Genomic DNA, 24,723 nt, shown 5'->3' on the forward strand with positions numbered 1-24,723 from the left:
CATCTCCATCCATGAAGCTGGGCACTTTCCCACCATGGGGACAGTCCTGCCCTGAGTGTTTGTTTACTCTTCCCTCCCCTTCCTACTCTGGATGAGCAGTGCCAACAGTCACCTCCCTACAGCTTCACAATCAGTCAGTGGCCTAAGGAGTCTTATGTCTTCTCGCTGGTTTTTATCCTTACCCCCACTGTTTGATAGTAAAGGTTCTGCAGGGGCAACATTAGTTGTTTCCATGTACCAACTACAAGACAAATGCTCTCCCAACCTCACTCTACTCAAGCTTTACCAGGATATACACTTTGTAAAGGTGTTACCTATAAATTCACCTGACTAATGTAATCTAATTCTGAGGATTGAGATTTTTCACTGTATCTTTTCTTTCACTTTCTTGATCAGTGGTTCCCCACCATGTTAAGAGTTAATGAAATTAACTTTGTGTCACCACTGCTACCAAGACAGAAATACCAAGTGATATAGACTTTTTAGATTAAATCAACATGATTTTGTTCTCTGAAATGTAAAAAATGAAAAGATGCAGGCCTCAATTTAGTACCTCAATTTAGGCCTCAATTATTAAGGGTCAAATAATAAGAAAAAATTCTTTGAACAATATAAAAGCTTATGCATTCAAATTAAAAAACATGTTTTGCAAATATTATATAATAATGATAAGATTACAGAAAACAAAATATTCAGACTAACCCCACAGCATTCACACCACACCAGAATTTTGCCTGTAACAAAATGGTGAATTGTATTCCAAAAAGTAGTTAAAAGTCCATGCCAGCTGAAAACTTCAGTTCTAGACCCCATGAATGAGGATGAACTACTTAGTACATGCTTAATAGAAATATAATATTAACCATTCTTAAGTGCCCCTCACCATTGCTCTGAGGGCTAGGAGAGAAGAAATGTGGACACATTTACTCACATAGGCAGAATCTCCAATTAAGAAATTCGTATGTGTGACCTTTGCTATGTCTTGAGCAACAGCTAAGACTTTATCTGTGGGAACCCACCACTGAAAATCACAACAAAAACCAATAGGAAATGATTTAATATAAAATATACAAATTTCTCAGTATGAGGACCTCCACAAAACAGGGAAAAGGGAATGACAACTAAAATGAACTTATCTTAAAAAAGCCCACTCCTGTTACCTTGTCCTTGCTACTCAACTCAAAAACAAAACTGTACAAAACTATGAATGCAGAAAAGGACCACAGAGGATGTTAACATCCAGTGTCTTCAGACCTATTCTAAACTGCCGTCCTCACCAAAACCCCTCACTAACAGAGCTGAGAGTCCACTGGGGAAAGTAAGTGGTTTCAGGTCATCACCCCTGTTTCATGACAGACGGCCCAGGTCACTCGCTGTCAAACTTAATGGAATTGACCTGGACTGAGATGGAGCCTCCCCGATAGCTGCCCCGCTTCTTCTTGGTTTTCTCATGTCGGAAGGATTTGCCTTTGGTGAACTTCAGAACCTGATTGGCTCGCTCCCCCCAGTCTCCGGCTGCGCCTTGCTGGCAAGTAGAGAGAGGTGGTTAACACAAAGATGGACACCAAGGCCCTGTCACCTTCTCCTTCCTGCTTAAGGCAACAGGAACCCAGAGAGCTTCCCACCAGCCGAAACCAAGAGCTGTCCTCCCTTCCCCTCAAGAATGGTGAAACGCCTCTCCTCACCTTGGCATCAAAGGAGTTGTCTGCCACTCGAGCATCCACCTCAATTTCCTCCTCCTTGATCCTTCGGAATGGGGAAGATGCCCTCTTTTCTCCCTGGAGAAGAACGAAGTAGGAAATTAAAGATGTCGTGGTCATGTAACCAAAAGGCCCTCCTGAGCTACACACATGTACATGTGTGCCAGGCTAGGCAGAGGGCTGTCAAGATGATCCCAAATTGTTCTTTCTACTCTTTAAAGGCTGGCTCCTGACAGGAAAATAAGACAACTTACTTTCTTCCTTTTTGGAAATGTGTTGGGTGTCTGGGGCTTCATCTTCTTGGCTTGAGGAGTCTCTGCTTCCTTGGCAGCCTCATTCTGCTTCCGCTTCTTTGCTGAACCTACAGAACAACAAGCCAGCCTTTGGGGACGTTTCCTGTTCCTCCTCCCATGTTCCCACACTGAAGCCCTTACCTGGAAGCTTAATCACGGCCTCCTCTCTCTAACCCATCCCTCAAGAGTATATCCCACCCTAACATGCAGGAACAAACCCAGGGGGACAGGTTCTCTGGATACAGACCTGGCTTAGAAATTGCACCTGCTGCATTCTTTTCTTCCTCCTCCTCGATGCTGTCCTGGTCTGCTTTTCCATTCTGGGCAGTCAGTGCAGAGGTACCATTGGTCTTGGGGACTTGTGGTCTTGGAGTGCCCTTGCTCTTGGGCTTCTCCTTCACCTCCTCCTCACTGGAGTCATCAGAGGAAGAACTGCTGCTGCTCTCAGCTGCTAATTTTTTCGTAGGAGCAGGCTTGGAAAGGGCTACAGCTCCCACTGCTTTCTGTGGCTTCTTTTTAACTGGGGACTTAGTCTTCTCTTCCTCCTCTTCCTCACTGCTGGAACTGTCTGAATCAGAGCTGCTGTCTCCACCACCCTGAGAGGCCTGTTTGGCAGGCAAAGATGGAGTTCCTTTGGCTGTCACCTTGGACTTGGGGATGGCCACAGCCTTCTTCACCTTCTCCTCCTCCTCCTCACTAGAACTGCTCTCCTCCTCGCTGGAACTGCTATCAGCCTTTCTGGCCAGAGGCTTCTGGCCACTGCCCACAGGCTGCTTGAGAGTTGTAGCTGGTTTAGCTGCAGCCTGCTTGAGAGTGGCAGCTGGCTTACTTGAGGCATTTTTGGTGGTACTGGCTGGTCTGGCAGGAGCTTCATCCTCAGAACTGTCAGAGTCTAAACAGAGGACAAAACAGCTCCCCAAATCAGACTGAGTGAGGCCCCTGGACCTCCCACTACCCTGAGGGCCTCCATATGCCTTACCTGAGCTGTCTGAAGAGCTCTCTGCTGCCTTCTTTGCTGGAGCTGGTTTAGTGGTTGCTTTAGAAACAACTGGCTTAGCTGGGGGTTTCTTTTCTTCCTCAGAACTTGAATCTGAAGAAAACTTATGGCATTAGGCTGGGGCCAGTGTTCAAACCCAACCAGTAACAATAAAAAGGATGCAACTACCCACACAGAGCCTTAGCCCTGTCTTGCCTCAGTGAAAAGCAAAGGGGACACAAGCATTTTCATCTTCCTTATTCCTCATACACCCCTACGCCCACTCACCACTGGTGATGACTTACCAGACTCATCGCTGCTGTCCCCAGTGCCCTCCACAGCCTGTTTCTTCTCTGCAGCTTTCTTGGGAATCTGGGTTCCCAGGGACTTCTTGGGTGGGGGAGCAGAAGGAGGGGGAACTGAACTATAGGGACCTGTTTAAAAGGGACAGTGTGGCGGTTTTAAAATATGCAAATTCTTTGATAGTACTCCCTTCTAGAAATGGAGTTCAGATCTCCTTCAAGAGTGAGCTAGAATTAGTGACTCACTTCACTTCTAACCAACAGAATGTGGCCAAGGTGGTGGCATATCATTTTCTGGTCTAGATTACAAGAGGCTCAACGACTTTTTCTTTTCTCTAGAAGAAGCTAGCTGTTGTGTCAATAGCTGTGTGGAGAGGTCCACAGAGTGACTGCAGAGGTCCTCCTGCAACTAGACCCTGGTCACAGATGTGCAGCTTGATGCCCCATGTCTAGTCACCTGGTTTTTTCTTCATGGGTTTTTTCTGTTCCTCCTCCTCCTCACTGGAGGAGTCCTCACTGCTGGAACTCTTCTGGGTAGATGCAGCAGCTGCTTTCACTGGAGCCTTAGCCACAACTTGCTTTTTAGGTACAGTCTGCAAGACACAGAGAAAACCAAGTTACCACAGGGAAATGCTGACCCAGGTCATCCCCTGCCATGGTCCCCTCTTCTCAGGGGAAGGTATGGCCCAGACCTTCTTGGAGATGGCTACCGCCTTCTCCTCTTCTGAGTCATCACTGCTGCTGCTAGCTGCTTTGCCATTGGCTGCTTTAGGGGCTGCCCGAGCTGGTGTACCTCAGGGAAAAAAACAGTGTAAAGGGGTACCAAGGCATCAAAGGACTATAAAATACCTCCTTCCTATCAGCTCAGAATTTAGGAATCTATCAACTCTCTTGCCTTTAGAACAGGCATGAGGAGAGACTGCATGATTTACTGCATCAAAGGACAACTGTCCTGCCCAATTAAAAAAATACAACTATCTTTTTAAAAAATGGTATAATGCAAATAACTTAGATATGCCCTCTAAAGTTCTGTACTCCAACTTCCATTCCAACTCCTATAAATCATAACTAGCCTTTATCAGAGAAAAATTACAGAAGAAAATTCAAACTCTCACTTGTCCCAAAGAATGCAGGTACAGGGAGAAATGGTAGGGAAAAGCACAAAGAATACAAATCTAAGGTCACAGTAGAATTAAGATTTGTGGGAATATAAAATGTCCATAAGATGCCAACTAAAGATTGCCAAACCAATACCATTTTTTAAAGCAAGTTTTCCCTTGCTGCAGACTATTTCTCTAGTTCCTAGCCCCTAATGGTGAAATTTTTTGCTTAATAAAAAACGTTAAAAGATGGCACTAATCAGTAACTCTACCTCAACAACGAATGCCATTTCACTCTGTGCTGAATGAGCAACTTTAACATCAGTCCCAGAGAAACCTGGCAACCAGTGCAGCCTCTTGCAAACAGAATGGTACCTGGTTTGCCTAGGGCTTTAGCCTGAACTTTAGCTGTCACAGGTGTTGTCTTTGGCTTCTGGTTCTTCGGTGCCTCATCCTCTGAGCTTGAATCAGAATCAGAATCAGAATCAGAATCAGAGCTCTTGGCCTTCTTAGGAGGAACTTTGGCTGCCTTGGCCTGGGGTTTAACTCCCTTCTGTGAGAAAACATGATGAGAATCAACAGTTTCTAGAGATATCCAGAAGGCATCCTAAGGTAGACATTTTTCTAGTTCCTTTTACTTTTTTAGGGACTAATGGAACAGCAAGAGCGAGGGAAAACCAAGCAGAACAGCATACAAAAATAGTAACAAATTATTTTTAAGAAAAAGTTCAGCCACTTGATCTATCAGCCTTGTCCCTATCATTCCCTGCCTAGAGCTTCCACCACCTGTCTACAAAACATACTCTCTTACTTTTGGAATCCTTAATAGTGTTCCAGAGAAACCAAAGCCACCAGCAAAGCACAATGGGTTGCATTTCCTCTAGATTCAGAGTCTAACTTCAGCCTAACATATCCTTTCCAGATCTCATACTTTTATCACCTCTCTGTAAGTCCCCAGATTTTCTTCCCTATAATCACGTGTTATATACCCACAAGCATCCCTTGGTCACAAGACAGAAGCCAATATTTCAGGTTTCTTCTTTCCAATCCCTTAAACAACTCCTTTCCTTCCCAAAGTTGCAAACCTGTACAGGCTTTTTCTTTTTGTCCTCCTCCTCATCATCATCACTGGATTCTTCACTGCTGCTGCTTTCTGATGCTTTGGCTGTAGTCTTGCCAGGAAGCTGAGACAGACTGGTCCGCTTGGCAGGTATTGCTGAACCAAAGTATAGATCCCAGTAAGAATCAGCCATGTGGTATAGGTAGGTTACAGACCCTTTCACTGGAACCACTAACCCCAACTTCCTGCCCAGCCTTACCAGCTTTCTTAGGTGGAGGCCCTTGGGCTTTTTCTTCCTCACTGCTATCCTCACTGCTGTCACTAGATGAGGTCTTCTTCTTAGTCTTCTTAGTTACTGGTCCGTTTGCCTGTAACTTCTGCTTTGGGGCCTTGGTGGACCTGCTGAGGTACATTAGGACAACTTCAGGGGACTCAGGACCCTCCCAAACCGAAGAGCACAACCCAGCTCCTTGTAGGTTGAAAAGAGACAGTGGTAGAGGGGAGACTTACTTGAGCCAGAAGCTATAGATGTCCAAGAGGGAAGAGGCATTGGCATCCTGCTGGGTCTGTAGGAGAAAAGAAAAAGCACTAGATAAGAAAACTATCCTGGTTAATCTAGAGGAGATTTGATTCTGTGTTACTTTCTCATTAAAACTGACCTGTTTTATACCTGTTGTATTTGTATATCTTCACAAGACTTCTCTTACTCACATAAATTAGGAGAAAAATATTCTACTTAGGTATTTCCAAATGTTTGATACCAAAACCTTGGGCTATTCCTGTAGTTTCTGGCAACACCTATCCCCAGTTTGTCAATCCTACTCATCAAAGCCTTTAAAAATGTGCAACCCTTTACTCTAGCAATGTATCACCTAGCAGTATATCCTTATCCATGAAACATGGGCACAAACACTTATAAGGTATTTGCTGCAATGTGCTTTATAACAAAATCACTGGAAACCAGCTTCCAAGAGAAGACTGGTAAAAAGCTATGTTACGTATTCAGGACAGAACTGCATTCAACTATTAATTATACTGATACAAATCGAAGCAAAAAAAAAAAAAGGCAAGGCATTACTGCACACACAATACAGGCTCAGAGTTAGATGAGCACAGATGGGAAACTTAGCTCTGCCAGTTATTACTGTGTGACTCTGAGTACATTACTTAGTCTTTCTGAAGGTATTTCTTCCCTATAAAATGAAGATAAACCTACACATCTTATTAAGTTGTTGAGAGGATCAAAGGGTTTAGCATTTGGCCCTTTGTAAGCCCTCCACAAAGATTCGTTTTGTCACATAAAAAAGAACTGATTCTAAAAGGCCCAACTGCACTCAGCCCCTTGTGGAAACACTCTTTGCAGCCTTCCTAATAGTTAATTCAAAACAGTTCCAATACAAAACAGTTATATCAGATCACATGGCAGGCTGTTGCAGCTTAAGCAAGTCCTTTTCTGAGGCTGATATGATTCTCAACTTGTGCAGCCTGATTCTGCCATAAAGAACAAGACTATTTTGGAGAATGGCTAAGACTACTAAAGACCACCACTCTACCCTCTCTCAAAGTTACTTCCACAGTCACGTCTGCTTTTCTTGAGATACATATTCCAAACCTTCTATGCTCCTGGTCATCTACCTTGTATATTTGTTTGGAACATTCTAAATTACCAAAACTATGACAACAGCATTCACTCATTGGTCTTTCCTCAGCACCAGGCATTGGGATTGCCATTTTGGATATCATGCTACTTAAACTTAACAAAAACCCTACGTATAAAGTGAATGATGACATCCCCATAGAAATACAGACTTAGTGTAAGCAAGCTGCCCAGGTCATACATCTTAAAAGTGGCAGAACCTGGTCCCAAACCTAGATTTATTTCATTTGAGAAGTAACAGATTCAAGCCCACTGCCATGGCTGCTTGACAGGGCCACGATGCTCAATACTGCTTCAGTGTAACTAAAAACAAAATCCTGCCTCTACCCCTGCTCATTTTCTTTACTAAGGAAAATCCCAGCCATCATTTCTAAAGCAACTGTATTTATTTTTGAGTCCCGGGTTAATTCGATTGAGAGTTAAGGTCAAGCCACGCATTGCATCAGCCACATGAAACCCAAAGAAACCAGGAGCCTTCAATGCCTCTGGTGGGACACGGCACTCCCTCCTCTCGGCACTTCGCTAGCTACGTGACCTGGGCCACGAGGGTCCCACGCTGCCGCCGCTACATAGCTCGTCAAAAGAAAGCAGCAAGTCTCAGCGCTATCTGGTCAGACCTTGTGCAAGCGGAAGTTCCCATACTCCAGGATTTCTCCGGTCACCTTCGAGTTCCACACAAAGGCCCCGCAGACACTGAACTGGCGGACCACACAGACCTTTCTATCCCGTACCTACGCCCGTCAGGGACCGGAGCCCTGTGGTCATCCCAACCCAGCGCGTACCCCAAGCCCGAGACTCACAGCGCCTGTTGCCTTGGAGAATTTATTGGCCACCTCAGAGAGCTGGTTATCGCGCAGGAAGCCGAGCACGAGGGGATACAGGTCGCTGGGAACCACGCGGCGCAAGCCGGCGTCCGCCATCCTCCGGGCAATAGGCGTCACTACGGTTGCCGACGCACACCACTCAGAAACTCGGGAATCCGGAAGAGTGAGGTCGCACAAGTGTGACGCAAACGCGCCGTGCGGGGGCACACAGGAAGGGGCGGGCACCCTTACGGCAGCCCTGCCTCCACCTCGGAGGCAGGGCAAAGGCGAAATCAGCTCTTTCCGGTTCCATAAGCGCCGCCATCTTGGTAAGGGCGGAGCCCTCCGCCCGCCACTGTATAGGCAGGGTCCTGACATCAGAGGCCACGCCCTCAGCCGTGGCGGGAAAACTCCTTCTTGGGCCGGCTTACTGCTGAACATACCTTTTTTCAATAGCAGCGGTTTCCCGCGCTTGAGCTGGGATTGGGTTTCCAGAGTAATGTGAGGACCGGCAAACTCCAGCTGTCCTTACACTCTCTAGATTTAGTCACAAGATCTCCCAACCGCCCCCATTCGCGCTGCCAGCGGATTCCCACCTTCCATCTTCACTTTCAACACCCAAGGAACCCCTTTCTCAGATACCACTCCATACTCCCACCTCCACTGCAGAGGATCCTTCAGATTATCCATGGTAGTGCTGGGATTTTCATCTCTAAAACTGCCCCTCCCTCAGTCATGATTTACCCATGAGACAATCCATTACCCCCTTACTTATTCCACCTTAAATCAGCTCCATGAAGGGAAAAGCGGTTGTGTACCAAACCTATAGTCAAACACAGCAGCAAGCTCTTCAAACCTATAGTCCTGAAAATAACCCTTCTACTTCTTGAGTCACAGGTCACACCATGAACTCTACCTGTAGAACTGGAAAACTCAACTGCCTCTCCCTTGGTCATGAGTACTCAAATTTCCAGGCTTGCCAAGTTAATTCCAAGTTCTACCATATTTCGGTTCACCTTAGCAGAGAGCAATCTCTCCAGTCCTTCCCCGCTACCATTTGACTACTTCCCATTAATGCCCCTCAGGAAGGAAAAGGATTCACTTTCTCAGGAAACACACCTCTCCTTCATTTTGCCTTTCTCAAAACAGATCCCCTCTTCTCCTAGATACTTAACTCCTATATCTCTTTTCCCCCCCGAGTCTACCCACATGAATGCATTCTTTAAACACCTGTGCACCTGCTGTGTGCATTGTGCTCAAGCTAAAATGGTACATATACACACAAGCCTCAGTTTAGGAAACCTTTATTTGGAACAGTGTGAGCTTCTTCTATGTCCTTGATATTAAAATCCCTTCCTGGACTAGCATCAACACTCCCTTGTTTGAAATGCAGAATCTCAGGCCCCACCCCATAAGTCAGGATCTGCATTTTTAAAAGATCTCAATGATTCAAATGCCCTTTTAAAGTTTGAGAAGCACTGCCATAGATGACTGATTTCATTGACAATAAATATATCTGAGGAGCCAAGTTTCAAGTCCAATAGGATTTTGCATCTGGACAAAGAAAGGTCCTAGGAAGTAAACGGAGGTAACATGTCCCTGATGTGTTCAGAGAAAAAGTATTTCTGACACTAGCACCATATAAAGAAGTACACCACCACTAGGGAATTCTATTTCACGTTTATTAGTCTGCATAGTGACTTAGACCTTCCAAACACAGGGGGGGTACCCCTCAGCCCCATTTATCTTACATAGGAATACAATTTAATCTGTTTAAATGCCTGTTATAAAAAACAAATACCCCTTTAGAAAATCTGATTTAACACATTTTTTATTTCACTTTTTTCCATTTCTTTATAAAACAGTCATCTCCTCACTAGCAGCTCTCTCCCCTAAAGTGGGGGAGGGGAACGGAGGAGGTTGGGTGCCTCCAAACAAAAGGGGGATGGGGAGGAGGGCCCAGGGTTACCTCCTGAGGTTCTTCTGGGCCTGTTTCAACAATGTGTCAAAGTCAAGAGAATCAAATTTACTCTTTACAGGGGCAGGGTCAAAGTCTTCCCGGTTGGAGTCTATAAAGGTAGAGAGAGACAGATAAGATAGACATCAAGGTCTCAGATCACCCTTCCCAACCAGAGGGTGCTCAAATAGCCAGCCACCTCCCATCCCAATAATGGATGAAGCTAACTGATTTTAAGTGGAAAAGACAAGACAGCCCCCATTTCTTCTCATCCCACCCCTTAAGTTCATGTCAGAGGATGGCCCCCCCCAGAGACTCTCTTAAAAGCCCCACTCTCAAAAGTTTGGGAGCCCTTCTGGGGAGGAAATGAAATATACCAAGGCTTCAGGGCCTCCCTCCACTCACCAAGATCAGAATAGCTTCTCTTGCAGAACTGCCTGCGGCCCCCAAAGCAGAGATCAAAGGGCTGTTCATCCGCCTGCCTCAGCTTGTGGCCACTCTCAATAGCTGCAAATGCCTCCTCTGCATAGCGGTAAGTGACGAAGCCATAGTTGTCACTGGTGGGGAGAGTGAGTTAGAAACTAGGATGGCTACTTGGGCACATGCCATAGAGAAGAGATAGCTCCAGAGTACAGAGAGAGACTGGGGTGGTTCTTATCATTCCCTAAACAGCCAACTCTCTCGACTGTAGAAATGAGGGTGTCCTACATTGCCCAGCACACCAGATCAAGGGAGTAAGACAAAGAAGCATCAAGGCCAACGAATGGGACAGAAAAGACGTCATGGCCTTAAGGTCCCAGCTTACCCTTGGACACGGAAGTGGATGGTGCACTCCTCAATCTCTCCAAAAACAGAGAACCTCTGTTTCAGCTCTGACCGTGTCATGCGGCCAGGTATCTTCCCAATGAAGACCACTCTTCTCTCTTCCTATACATTAGTTAGGTCAAGGGAAATTAACACATCATGAGCCAGGGCCATAGCTACAGATGGCGCTAAACTAAGCTTGTGGCTCAGGGGCAGGCTCCTCAACCCAAGACCTGCTCCTCTACTCACTATTGCACGCTCCTTCTGCAGCACTCTCTGCCTTTGGTACTGGTCATGTGAACGGTAAGAGCTGTACCTGACAAGAGAAGAAGGTGCCTTCAGTCCCCCAGCCATTAGACAGCTCAAGTCACAGAACCCTCAGGCACTTGCCTCCCACATGCACTGACTCCCTTAACACAAGCTCACCGCCGCCTCCTGTCACTTCTCCTGCGTGGGGACAGTGAACGGGACCGGCTTCGGGAACTGGATGAAGATGAGGAAGATGAAGAGGAAGATGATGAGGAAGAGGAAGAGCATCTTCGGGAACGTCCAGAGGAACTACAGCTGGACCTGGAGAACAAAGTGGCACACAGGAATGCTGGGAGTAGTGCAGGTATACTCTACTTACCTCACCCTGGCCCCAGCCCCACTTCCCTGTCAGGAAGCACAGGAACAAAGCCAAAGCAGAGCAGAAGTCTAGAAGAATGCTTCACAGGTGACCAAACTGAGGCCCTCATGAACTTTAGATGTATCTGGAATGGTTTAGATTATTTTTGGCACAGATCATACTTAATTATACAATTAAAAACTGAAAAATATTTAACAAATGAGAAAGAAAAATGGAAACTCAGAGAGATAAAGGACTGGGCTCTAGGTCTTACAACTAGCTGACAGGGCCAGGCCTGGGTCTCTGGGTTCCTGCCCCCTAACATGTCTCATGAGTGCTGTGACCACAACATAAAGGGGAGAGGACTGTACTAGACCTGTAGTCCGGGCCATTTCTGAAGATATGCATCATCAAAAGCCAAGAATTCTTCATTCATTAAGTGGGAAATTTTGGGTCTGTTACTGAAAGGTACTGCCAGAAAACAGATGAGGCCACAGTGACAACCAAAGGAACTACCCAGACTCTTCCCTCAACAGATGATTAAAGGAAGGACTGCCATTAATAACCCACTATCCCATCTTCCCACATACCATCAGGAAAATACCAGAAATAAGAACTGATACAGTATGCAAAGGAATCACCATGATCAAGACCAAATCCTAATAGTCTCCCCAAGGCATGTCTCAAGAAGCAGGAAACCTCAGGGATACCCCAAAGCCCAACAGGGTATGGAAGCTTTCTTCTCACAGCTTGCCTCCTTCAATCCAGGAAAGGGGAAGATGACAAAAGTCAAAGACAGAATACCTAGTATCAAATTCAATGAGCAAAAGCTCTCACAGTAAAGCAGAGGAGGTTATGTAAACTCCCTAAGTGGAGAAGATCTAACATGCCATCAGAGCTCACCTTCGCCATCTCTTGTGTGGGGGAGAGAGGGACCTGGATCGGGACCGGGATGAGGAAGACGACGTGGATGAGGAAGATGCTTCACTGGTCCGGTTGGACCCAGAGCTGACAGAACGGCTGCTGCGGCCCCGGCAGCCCTGCCAGCCATGGCTTGCGGGACTGGCAGACCTGCAGGCTTTCCGATAACAGCGTACTGACCGCTGCTTGGCTGAGGGCTCACGGGGAGTCCTAGTGTTCGTGTCATTCCGGGATGGCGAGGCCTCAGGGGACAGCAAGGTGGATGGGGCAAGACAAGAGGCTGGGGGATCTGCCTGCCCATTACTAGTCCTGTGATCAAGTGGCTCCTGGGAGGCAGCTGTGTGTGGTGGCAGAGGGGTGCCTGGGCCCAGGGACAAGACAGGTTTGATGGTGATATCCTGATGGCGTTTGACGTTCCATCGGGAGCCCACCTCTGGAATGGCTAGGGCAGGAGTCTTTTTCAGGGGAGTCCTGCTCCGGACACAATAGTCATGGTCCCCAGAGCCCACATGGACTGGACTAGGACCATGGACCCCTTCTTGGAGGCGGGCTGCAGCTGGATGTTTGGCCTCTGTAACTCCTTCAAGCTTCAGGGTTCCCTCCTGGGCGGTGGACTTAGGAGATTTGGCTTTGGCCAGCAGTGACACAGCAGCCAGGGGCTTCCATAACTGGTGGGGAGGGGTAGCTGGAGGGGTGAGCCCTGTGAGGGGAGGGAGGATGGAGATAGCAGGATGAGATCTGATTCTATACTTGTAAACACTGTGTATTATAGGCTCCAGAGACCCCCACCTTATCTCACAGAGTATAGCAACAAAGGTCAACAGCCCAGCTTCTCCTACTGTTGCAACTACTCCTTCTCCCAAGTGCTCCATCTTGGGGACCAGCAATATATAAACCCAGCCAACTAGGGTCCTCCTGAAACCCTCAACTTCTCACTGCGCAAACCTAGCTGGTAACCAGGTCCCATCTGGTCTACTTCTCCATTCTTAGAACCACCCCCCTCCACTCAGCATCGCCTGACTTCTGGGCTGCAGCTTGCCCAGGGTCATGTAAATCACCTGCTGATGATTCTACCTTGACCTTCACACCCATTCACCTATCTTGTACATTCCTACTAGAAGTACCACCCAAAAACCAATCTGGTAAAGCTTTCTCAATCGCTTCTTCAATGCACAGAATAAAGTCCAAACAGCTTAACATGGCATTCAAAATTACCACAATCTCATCTACTTACCACTCCAGCTTTATCTCTGCCCACCACCCTGATCAAGCACTACACTCCAGCCAAAGTGAACCATCCACAATTCCCCAAAACATACAAGCTGGTTTTGTTTCTTCAGTTCACTCGGCACCATCTACCTAGAAGGCCCTGTCCCCTAAATCTACCTGATTGGTATCCACGATTTTCTTAAGCATCCACCTTGGGAATTACCTTCTTTATAAACTTTGCCTGACTGTCTCCCTTTAGACCCCACTATAAACCACATAGGCTTCTTTAACAAAGTTTTCAACATGCTCATGTGTTTTCGAATCTGCCCCCAGACTGTGAGAACCTAAAAGTTGAGGATCAGATGTCTGTATCACCAACACCTACCACACCCGGTCCAGAGGGGACCCTATATATACATATAAACAGTGGCTGCATAAACTAATCAAAGGCAGAGTTCCCCACCCTGAACCCACCTGCCACGTTGGCCAGCTCGGGGGCTTGTACCCGGTCTAGGGGCCTCTTCTCCTGGGGAGTGTCAACGCTGCTGGTGGGGGGGAAAAGGCAAAGCCTGGTTCGTTGCCTCCTCAACATCTTGTGCACCTGCTTTCCTCACAGAGTGACTGGAGCGGGTGTGTGCAAAGAGGACTGGGACACACAGGCTGCCCCTACCATCCTCCTCCAGCCCTAGAGGGGTCTTAGTGACTAACTGCAGGGTGGATTTCATTCAGCCCTGCCCAATTCCAGGAGGCAGGCCAACCATGACTATGAATACTTCCCCATCCCCACATTGTTCAAGCCAGGAGCCTTGCCTGCCCAAATGAAACCAACCCCAAAACAACGTGGAGGGGAACAACCTTGGTAGAACAAGATGGGGTATCGTGCCACGAAAAGTAAAAAAGGGCCTCTCAGAGCTAGAAGACTAGGGAACAAAGAGGTCCAGGGTGCCTGTGTCCTCCAAGGATTCAGGGGAACCATAGCCATAAACATCTTCCCCAATATTATCTTATACCATCACCAATATGGAGCAAGTTTCAAGTTTGTTAAATGAAGTAAAGAAATCCCCAAAAGCATGATTTGCCAGAAGATAAAAGGCACCTCCAGGACATCCGGAATCCCAGAATGGTATCACCCAGAGGATGGTACACATCCTCCTACCTCGCCACTAAGACAGTGCCCAGTAGTGATAGGCTGAGCAGGGGATGGGTAAATAAGGAAAGACTCTAGAGCTGACTAAACATCCCTCCAACAGAGGCATCCAGTTGACAGTCCTAGAGCGCCGGCTGGCTGCTGACCAACAGCTGTTGGGTAACTCACTCATGTCTCCATACTTACCCTAAGTTTCCTACAGCCAAACTGTCAACTGGAGCTGGCGGAGGGCACTCCTTTTTGGCTGCAAAAAAATCATACTAGTTAAAAGCCCAACCAGATGTTCCAAATTGAGGGAGATGCAGAAAGGCTGGCTTTGAGACCTAAAGGAAGAAAATCCACTTTGCCTACATATTCCACTGCTCTCCCCCAGAAACCCATTCCCCTTCAGTGGGCATCTAGGTACTATTTTTGATCATGTCTCTTCTCTGCTCAGAAACATCTATACTCCCCACTGAATGTGAGACAGGTCCAAACTTCTAAGCCTAATTAACACTCAAGGTTCTGCATGGCCTAACTTTCCAGTCTCATGTTTTACTCTTGATCTATACTTATCATTTTATATTTTGCCTTATACTATAAATACCTGTTAACCAATTTGGAAGTCATTTCTGCATATTTCTCTCCCGTTAGACCAAAAACCCCTTGAGAACAGGAAAATGTATCCCCCACAGCCTTGAGATCCATACCTTAAACTGAGAAAGCTGAGGCTGTCCACTGCCTTCCAAATAGACCACATACAATCCTTCCTATACTTGGCCTTTATTCATCCCATACACTCTATGAAATCCTCTTTCAAGGCCCAGCTTGAGAGCTACCTCCCTCCAGAATGTCCCCAAACAATCCAACCCACTTGGGTCTCCCCATCCATCTACTCACTACAGTTCTCACCGTGCTGTACCACCACCCTCTCCCTGGGTTTAGGTTGTACCACAAGTAAATCCTGTCTCCCTGTTCCTATTAGGGGGCAGACAATGCCCCTCCTCCCTTCCCCTAGTTTAAACTATAGGTCTGGGCCCAAACGAAGTTATCACTGGGTATGTGAAGCAAAGTTACCCAGATTCCCTCACCTTCTGATTTCTCAAACTGCTCCAGCAGACTGGACAGGTCCGAAGCCTCAATTCCTGTGGAAGCATGTAACACAGGACTGGAAACCAGCCCCTATCAACTTATTACACAGGTCCCAGGAAGTCCCACGTAACCTCACTTCTCCCTTTAGGATCCCCCTGCCCACTGTACTAAGTGAACCAAGGCAGCAACACTAAGTAGGAAGCAATCAAACCAAGTCAGAGCTGTGCCTCTCAGGAACCCTCCCAACCCTCAAAGGTCATTTATCCTGTTTTGTGGAGGACACTCCCCACTCAAACTGTGCCCTTCATCTCATGAACTGAACTGTATGGCACTCACCAATCTCACTGATGAAAGCGTGCACCACATCCTCAGGACCCTGAGTACGTGGGGTAGGCAGAAAAGACAGTTTCCTTAGACGGGCTGGGTGGACAGCAGGCAGCTTGGTTACAGCGCTCTGCCTTGGTGTGGGAACAGCCTTGGCAACAGGAAAGGGGGTCTTCTCCCTGGGCCTGCTCTCCTGGGTGTCAGGCTTTAGCCTCTCTGATACAGGCTCCTCAACAGCCACATTCTCAGCAGACAGACACGATGAAGCCTTGATCTGGGGGCTTTGCACTGGAGAAGACACCTTGTGTTTTAGAAGGGGAGATGGAGGAACGGGCTTGACATCCACCTTTGTGGGCTCTATCTGTGGAGCTCCCTGGCCAGTTGACCCAAGACTGAGGGGAGAAGCTTTTAGCACAGGAAGTACACTTTCAGGAGAGCCAGCTGGGATCCCACTGGGTTCCACTTTGGGTGGGGGAACAGCTCTCCCAACAGAGGCTAGAGGCAAAGGAGGAGGGGGTACAGTAGGCCAGAATGGAGGATGTTGCAACCCTGGGCCCCATCCCAAGGGTCCATAGGCACAGCTGGAGCTATAAGGTAGGACTGGGGCAGAAGGGGGTACCCAAGGCACATTGCAAGTGGGGGATAGAGCATAGGTGCCAGGAGTACCAGATATTAGGGGCACTGTTGGTGGAGGGGGCAGGCAAGGATAGCCAGGTGACACAGGGGGATAACAAGGCCAGGGTGGCACGGGAGCATACTGAGTATAGGGATCAGGTGGCACTGGCCCCATAGATATTGGAAGACTAGGAGGCTGCAAGGGTAGGGGGGGCAGGCTGGGGACCCCTTGCCCACTTTCAGGAAGGGGAAGCATGGGAGTAATGCCCAGCCCACTTGGGGGAAAAGGCAGAGCAGCGGGCATTGAGGAGGGTATAGACTGCACAGCAGCAGCAGAAGGCAGAGGTCTCGCTGGCAATGGCATCTCTTGAGATGGCACCTCTGGGGATGGCACCTGCTCAGTGGAAGTTGAAGCCATAGATCTGCTTGTAGTTGGCTCAGGACTAGGAGAAGCAGCACTGGGACCCACAGATACAAAGCAAGCCTCAGAAGGAGCCTCAGGACTTCTCTGCAGAGCTGTCTTCTTGGCTGTGGCTGGTGGGATGATAAGACAAGGGATGTCTGCCAGTCCTGTGGGAGTCTCTGGGAGGCTGGGCCACTTCCCAGCCGGGGGCTGGGGACTCTTCTCTTCTGACTCTGCTTGGCGCTGCTGCCTTCGTCGCCAGTACTCAGATAGGCTAAGAGGCCGAGGTCTGGATTCCTGGATTGTGGCATTGGTACCACTTTCCATCTTCAGAGGACCTATGACCTCCCTGACTTCAGGGATGCTCTTAGGGGGATGCAAGGACTCTGACTCCAGGGCTGTTGACACTGCACCACGTCTGGGATCAGTTGGCCTAGACATAGCTAGAACAGGGTGACCTGGCACCAGGTCATTGGAACAAGAGTCAATTGGTGGTAAATCATCTGGGATTGGAACCACTGAAGAGTCAATTTCTGCCAAGTCAGCCAGGACTGGGCCAATCAGGACTGGATCTGCTGGGAGAGGGTCAACCAGCTCCGAGTTGGCTGAAGCAGGATCAACCAATGCAGGGTCAACAGGTACAGGGTCAGCTACAGTGGGATCAGCTTCAACAGGGTCAAGAGGCATGGGTTTGGCTTGAGCAGAGTCAAGTGAGAGATGGGATGGAACAGGGTTGGCTTCCACCAGGTTGGGATATAAGTCTACAGAACCCTCTTTAGCAGGACTAGCTTGCCCAACACTACTCTCCAAGTTCCCAGCGCTAGGCTTCTCCAAGGCAGCTGCCCAGGACCGAGCCCAAGCCCGGGGCTTCCCTCTACCGCAGGGAGGCCCAACCTCTCTTTGAAGTTCCTCCTTCAGCAAGTTTCCTGCCTGAGAGGTCACCTCTACAGCAACAGTGGACTGCCCATGAGAGGATGACCTCAGCCTCCTGGCATAGCCTTCTGCACAGGCTGCTTGCTGTTCCTTGCTCTTCTTCCTCCCACCTTTTCGAGCTTTCTGGGAACTCAGCATTACATTGGCTGGTGGGTTCTGAGGCCCCTTGGGCACTACTGGCTCCATTACCTCCCTGGGGTCCAACAAGCAGGCTGACTCCAGCTTTTCCCCTGAGTCGTGTGACAATTTGTCTTTCTCAGGACAGAGGGCTTCCTTGGGCACAGGAGGCTCTGTTTCCAACTCTAGTGTAGGCATGAGCAGCTTCAAGGCCGGCCTGGCCTCTAGTGAGTCATCCAGGAGCACACGCTGGGGTCCAGGAGGGATCTGTCGTACCACAACTGGGATCTCCAGGTCATTACCAGCTGTGGCTGCCTGGCCCACGATCTCCAGCACCACACAATCCTCAGGCAGTGTCAAATCATCAGGCTGCTCCTGAAGCTCCTCCTCAAATGATGTCAGGTGGGTGAGGCTGGGCAGGCAGTACGGGTGCATGGCCCGCACTAGCTCACTCAAGGAGGAGATGCTCTCATCGCCAGCTGCCTGCACTGCCATCTCTGCTGCTGCTGTTTTATCTTCCTCCTCTGGGCAGGCCAGGTGCATGGGGAAGTCTGGGATGCTGCTCACAGAACTGTCTAACTCCCCAGCTAGCAGCTGGACACTGAAGCTGGCTGCCACCTCCTCCTCTTCTTCCCCATCACTACGCTGCTGTGGAGGAGGGGACTGGCCCCAGCGGGGTCTTGATCTTGGAGGTCTCCAGCTAGGAAGCTTGGGGGAGGTATCCAAGAAGGAGGGTGGGGTGAAGTCCCAAGTGGGATCTGAGAGAGACATCTCAACCTGCAAGAGAGAAGAGAAGCTATAGGAGTTTCCTCCAGGAATGTTATTTTTCTGACTATCCTCACATATTCCTCCCTCCTGGGAGTCCTTACAGCTCCCTAGGTCAGGCTTACCCCACTTACTCTACTACTGCCTGTGCTGGGCCCCAGTGGGTCAACTGGGGTGATAAGGTCCCGTTCTGGTGGTGTCCGAGACAGGGTGAGCAGCTTGTGCAGCTAAGAGAGAGAGAAACACCTGAAATGAGTTCATGTTTCAGAACCATAAGTAGGCCCACAAACATGGTTCTAACCTTTGCACCAACCACACACCCCCTTTCCCTGGTCCCACACTCACAGAGGCACCCTCTCGAGGTGACACAAGAAGCTCTGAGTCAGGAATGCTGTCAAATGGAGACAGGTTCTCAGAATCTGCATTGTCCAAAATCTCCGTCAGAGCTGTGAGCAGCGACACTTCATTCTGGTCCTCCAGAGATAACCTGCTCTGCTCCAGAAAGACAATGGGAAGGTACCACCAGCATCCCTACTGATTTAGTGGGCTACTGAGAAGGGCTGGATGCCAAGAGAATCGGTCTCCCAGACTTAGTTAAGCTCAATTTGCCAGAGAGAGACCTGAGTATCAGAAAGCATAGGCTCCAATCTCACTTACAACAATCCACCACCCTGGTGTCAAAGGAGACCTGTCAGAATTGAATCTTAAGCTTCTGTTTCACACACTGCTTCCACCCTCAGGTAAGATGTGGGGTGCTCAGCAGACAACCTTTAGCTAGGCTGGAATTGGGCTCAAAACAGAGATCAGACCCCTCTGAACATGTAAGTCAGGGGCTCAAGCAGGGAGAAAGCCTCAGACGATAGTCCAGGTCTGCAACAGCAGCACCCTTCTGTGGAATGTAATCTAGCAGCCCAACTCTCACCTAGAGACAAAAAACACTTCAAGGACTAAGGAGTCAAGGTTCTGGGAGAACACAACCACTGAGCCATAGCCTGCTATGTCAAATTCCTGCCTAAAGACCTCCAAGCCCAGTCCCTGCTCACCTCTCCAAGGCTCCCAAAATCCTCAATGAGGGAGATGAGGGAGGCATCCATATAGCTCTGCATGGTCCCCAGCAGTGTTTCATCCTGCAGCATCAGCTCCTCCATCTCCAAATCCTTGTCCTTCAGGCAGGGGCCCAGCCGAGATAGACTGACAAAGCCAGAATCATCCCCTTCTTCATGGAGCAGTACCTGGAGCAAAGGTCAGAAAGGCATCATGACAGCCACAAGGCATGGGCCCTCTGGAAAAGCTGGTTAATATGCTCTATAAACTAGGTGCCCAGTCCTCACCAATAGCCCCAGACTCAGCAGAAGCCCCACCACAGCCAAACCTCTGAACTTGCCAGGCAGAGAGAAGTACAACCTATGAACCAAAGCCCCAACCAGGATAGCAATGTTCAAGACCTGGGCAAGAAGAAGTTTGGATTCCATCCAAAAACAACTGGAGCCACATATTATTAATCTAGGGAATAAAAACATCAAAAAGATTGAGATTGTTCTGAAGAGTTGTCTGCTGACAGTGGTGATGGCAGAGAGTCTGAGGGGTATACTATGAGAAAGGTGGTCAGAAAGGAGGCAATTTCAGCTACAACTACCTTACCTCCCTCAAATCCTGCTTAGGCTTCTCTTCTCTGCTTAGCTCAAATCCTACCTTCTTCAAGAAGACACCTCAGGTTTCCCCAACCCATGCTGATCCCTCCTCAGATGGCTGAACTCACACATTTCTGTATCACTTGCTTTTCTATAATCACATCCCCACCCCACAACATTCCTTGTATCATTACTAAAACTATATTCTAAGTTCCTTTGGGGCAAATAACCCTTGCAAGTCTATTAGATTATATTCTTTTTGGCTCTTCAAAGGGTTTAAACTGTGCTCATACTTCCTGGTTATCCATGATGCCTAGCACTGTCTTATACACAGTTTATATTCACACTTACTTCACAGTTTCATTTCAAAGGATCTCTAGTGTGCCTCCCAACCTCTGTGTGGTAATCCCAGGGGAAAAGGCTCTTCCCTACCACTAACAGGTGAAAGCAAAAGAGAGAGCATGATTCTGTAAATGGAAAAGCCCCACCCCACCACTTCCTTGAGAAGTAACAACATCTTCAGCCTTGTCAGGCAAGGAGCCACCCTGCCCAGGCCTGTCAAGCGTGTGGGTGTGGGCACTGCCCAAAGTGGCTGGAGTGGGACTAGCAAGGCCAGAGGCCAGTGCCACAGGTATCTCCACTACAGGAAACAAATGATACAAAGGCCAGAGAACAGAGCACGGACAAGCCAGCCCCCACTGCCCTTTTTCATCAAAGGGAAACTCTACATCTCTTCCAAGAGCAAAAAAAGAAAAAAAAAACCAACAGGTAACCACACCACCAAACCCACCCTCCTAACGAAACTAAGGAGTTCCAATACCCAGGGAAAGGAAAGGCTAGATTGGTGGTACACTGTAGGAGACCAGGCCCAGAGATGAAGTGGAAGGTGGCAGGTTTTAGGCACTAACTCCTCCCAGGTCTGCACAATCCTGTAATTAAAACCAGCAGCTGGATAGCACCTGGCTCAGCAACCCTCTTGGGTGAGCAAAGGAGGTTGCATCTCAATTCGCCCTGCCCCCTACCTGGCCCAGACACTAGGCGACTCTCACAATGCCCAACTCTATGAACCACTCGCTCATCATCATCTCCATCAGGCAGGTACTAGAGCCCCAGTATTTTCAACTGGCCTCACCCATTCTCAATGCCCAAACAGCACAGCTCCCAGAGTACCAAGATCATCTAGGGGCTAACCTCAGGCAACAGTGAGCCAGCCATCAAACTTCAAATACCTCCCCAGCTGAATTCACCACACCAGTCCTATGCCTGCAGAGTTCAAAACCAATTACAAGGTTTTAAAGATAAACATCTGATCACTTCCCAAGACCCTCCTTAATTCCTTCCAATGGCATCTTACAGCTCTTTGCATTAGGTTTAAACTCCTTAACATGGCTTACAAGAGTCCTGGTCTTCCCCACCAGCCTTCTGCTCCACTCTGTCCTCTCTAACCACTCTTGTCTTTCTACACACCAGCCATACAGGTTTCTCCAATACACTGTTCTCTCCCACCCCAAGGCTTTCACATACTATTCTCTCATGAAAGCTCACATACACACACATGGCCTTCAAGTCTCAGCTTAAAATGTCCCTGAGACTCTCTCTAACCCAAATGACCATGTAATTTGGATTACAGCTGGATCATGGATCCTTTCTGCTTCTACCCCAAGGGGTGGGCAAGCATGAGGCCCACAGATGTGACTGAGGGGATAAAAAAAAAAAGGAAAAGGAGGTGGGCAGCTCCCAGGTTAGGCCCAGAAGCCACTCTTCCTTGGGCAAGGACCTGGTGGATTGGTCTGCTGGAACTGACATTACCTGCAGCTGCAGCCCAACTCCTACATAGAGAAGAAAATTTGAAGAAAAAAAACTTTCAAGGACTCAGCTTAGCTTAATTGCTTAAAAGAGACAACAGTTCACACTTAGTCCTGCCCACCTCACTCTGCATGTGAACTTTTAAGAAGTCCTCTGGGGAAGGGTGGGACCCTAACACTTTTTCAGAATGAAGAACTGAAGGCCAAGAAAAAAAAATCTGACAGAAAAAATACCCCCATTCAATAAATGTTCAACTAGTGAATAGTTCTCAAATTACCTCCAACTTTCCCCACCTCCTGCAAAATTCGAGAGCCTTACATTAACAGGCCACCTCAATTTGTATGTGTCAGTTTACAGGAGCAGGCCTTAACCTCCTCCTCAAATGAGATACTGCAGGAAAAGGCAAGGAAAGGAGGATTCCCTTTCCCTTAAACTTATCTCATGTATATGCTGACACTCCCCATGCCCCTTGAATCCCAAAGGAGGCAGGACTGCAGGCAACCAAAATGACAGTACCCGTGACTCACAACCCACCAAGAAGCCAGTGAGACGGAAGCTGCCACAAGCTCACTCCACAGCGCTTCACAACCTCAGCCCTCTATCCTCCCCAACACCCTCCACCATCCGCAGGGAACAGACTCCCGGCACATATGGAAAATCTTTCACCATCCGCTAAGGGCGCCACGGACCAAAGCGGGAGGGAAAAAACTCCACGGCTCTGGGCAAAGTTGACTCTAACAGCCCCTGCCTTCCTTCCCGACCAGGGTCCCCAGCCCCGGTCGGAGATGGCGGGACCGGCTGAGACACACCCAGTTCCAGGCAGTGCGGCTCTAGCACGGATAAGAGATGCCCAGGCAGTCCGGGCGGGAGCCACGTGGACATCCCCTCCCCGCCCCTACGTTAACCCGCGACCCGCGGGCCACCCCCCACCCCCCCAACTAGGAACCCAATCCACGTGGGTGCCGAGGCCGCCTAGAGGGGGAAGGGAAACAGGCAAGTTCTCCCGGGAAAATAGCACCCCCCACTCCACGTGGCTCCGAAAAGGCACTGCGGCGCGGGGCTAGGGGCACCCCGACTCACCATCCTTAGAGGGAGGTCTTAGCCCTCGACTCCAAGTTCGAATCTCTGACCCACCGCTACGGGCCATGTTTCAGACATCCAGCTCTGCTCTTCTAGCGTTCGGGAGGAATGGACACAGAGACTCCGCCTCCGCCCGTCTTTCTCCAGCAAACGGCCCCAGTCCACTCAGCCCAACCCGTCTCCCGCAGCCACTCGGCATCGACTCCCGAGCGCTTCCTCCCTTTCCTGCGGCGTCCACGTGTCACCGCCCGGCAAACGCCGCTTTGCTACCGGCCGCGGGCCGCCCGCCAGCCTCTCACCTGCTCCTCGCTGCTCACAGCGCTCACATTCCCAAACGGCGCTTGGCTTCGATTACCCCAAGTGCTGCCGCGGACTCCACCGCCAGGGTCCGGGCCAGAGCCCCCACTCGGAGACGACACGACTCCGTCTCTCCGTCCCCGGCGCGCCGCCATCTTGGCCCCTAAACACCCAGCGCAGCTCTGATCGCCTGTGCCGCCTCGCCCAGCCGATTGTGGGAGGGAACTACAACTCCCAAAATACACTGCAAAACTACAGATCCCAGAAGGCGGTGGGGCGAGACACCCCCCCCACCCCCACCCATCCCACACCCTACTCCCGCCCCTCGTTCCCACCTTGCGCCCCGGAAGAGGGCCCTGGCTTAGCGAGGGAGCCTGGAAGTAGTAGTCGCTTTAAGTGAAGTCCGAGTGGCACGTGGTATAGGCATACTGTAATGCTTAGTTTTGTGTTGTGTTGGGGGACCTTTTTGGGGAGCGCAAAGTAGTAAGAGGAGCGTTAATATTTAGGCGTCTTTTTATTTTTCTAATTTGTCCAGCTGTCTGAACGCCGGCTGTACGTTCTTTGACGTTCACCTGCTGTACGTTCCCTTCACTTCAGTCCTAGTGAGCCAGTGTTTTGAGACAGCACCCCTAGTGGGCACCCGCACTCAAGGCGCTAACTCTCAACTAATGTACCAGTGCATAAGTTTAAGGCATTACAGCATGACGGTTTGATTTACCTTTATTATGAAATGATTATCATATAGGCTCAGCTAACATCTGTCTTCTCATATAGAAACAATAAAAATAGAAAAAGAAAATTTTTGTCTCCTTGTGATGAGAATTCATAGGAATTACTTTCCTAAGAACTATAGCCATCGTGTACATTACAGCCCTAGTAGTTATTTATCTTATAACTGGAAGTTTGTGGAGTTTAATCTTCAAACACAACAATTCTGACATCTTTCTGGGTTACCAGAAACTCCCTTTGGCGCCTCATTTACCAAATTTATTTCCTGCTGCTGCAGATGACTTTACTGTCCTCCAAAGACAAGTGTTCTCCTGCCTCTGTTTTTCTGTATGGAATACTCACACCTCAAAAAATTTTTCATGCACTATTTTACCCAAGAAAGCCTTTTTTGGTCATCCCTGCCAGCTGTGATCCCT

General features: G+C 48.8%; 2 protein-coding genes across 10 annotated transcripts; both read right to left on the reverse strand.

Annotated features, from left to right (window-relative positions):
* Positions 1–1,039: 1,039 nt before the first annotated feature.
* Positions 1,040–8,099, reverse strand: NOLC1 (nucleolar and coiled-body phosphoprotein 1). 4 transcript variants are annotated; one of them, XM_017674372.3, is made up of 13 exons: positions 7,889–8,099; positions 5,942–5,997; positions 5,691–5,830; positions 5,457–5,587; positions 4,747–4,924; positions 3,964–4,055; positions 3,729–3,864; positions 3,275–3,403; positions 2,973–3,083; positions 2,241–2,885; positions 1,955–2,061; positions 1,686–1,778; positions 1,040–1,525 (listed from the first exon to the last, which is right to left on the reverse strand). In XM_017674372.3, the coding sequence occupies exons 1-13, from the start codon at positions 8,006–8,008 to the stop codon at positions 1,367–1,369; spliced, it is 2,097 nt and encodes a 698-aa protein (XP_017529861.2). In that variant the 5' UTR covers positions 8,009–8,099; the 3' UTR covers positions 1,040–1,366. The 4 variants fall into 4 exon arrangements, with proteins under 4 accessions (XP_017529861.2, XP_017529859.2, XP_017529860.2 ...); XM_017674370.3 differs by having other exon boundaries at positions 3,964–4,064; XM_017674371.3 differs by having other exon boundaries at positions 5,691–5,833.
* Positions 8,100–9,559: 1,460 nt separating this feature from the next.
* On the reverse strand, positions 9,560–23,792 carry PPRC1 (PPARG related coactivator 1). Of its 6 annotated transcripts, none has more exons than XM_017674350.3 (14): positions 23,581–23,789; positions 19,808–19,996; positions 19,110–19,256; positions 18,890–18,991; positions 15,944–18,776; positions 15,607–15,660; positions 14,723–14,780; positions 13,864–13,934; positions 12,163–12,880; positions 11,079–11,222; positions 10,902–10,968; positions 10,654–10,775; positions 10,254–10,405; positions 9,560–9,960 (listed from the first exon to the last, which is right to left on the reverse strand). In XM_017674350.3, the coding sequence occupies exons 1-14, from the start codon at positions 23,731–23,733 to the stop codon at positions 9,857–9,859; spliced, it is 4,914 nt and encodes a 1,637-aa protein (XP_017529839.3). In that variant the 5' UTR covers positions 23,734–23,789; the 3' UTR covers positions 9,560–9,856. The 6 variants fall into 6 exon arrangements, with proteins under 6 accessions (XP_017529839.3, XP_017529841.3, XP_017529840.3 ...); XM_017674352.3 differs by having other exon boundaries at positions 18,899–18,991; positions 23,581–23,788; XM_017674351.3 differs by having other exon boundaries at positions 13,864–13,931; positions 23,581–23,788.
* Between the last annotated feature and the right edge of the window lie 931 nt (positions 23,793–24,723).

This window comes from Manis javanica, chromosome 7 (assembly GCF_040802235.1).
Source record: "Manis javanica isolate MJ-LG chromosome 7, MJ_LKY, whole genome shotgun sequence".
Classification (NCBI taxonomy): domain Eukaryota; kingdom Metazoa; phylum Chordata; class Mammalia; order Pholidota; family Manidae; genus Manis; species Manis javanica.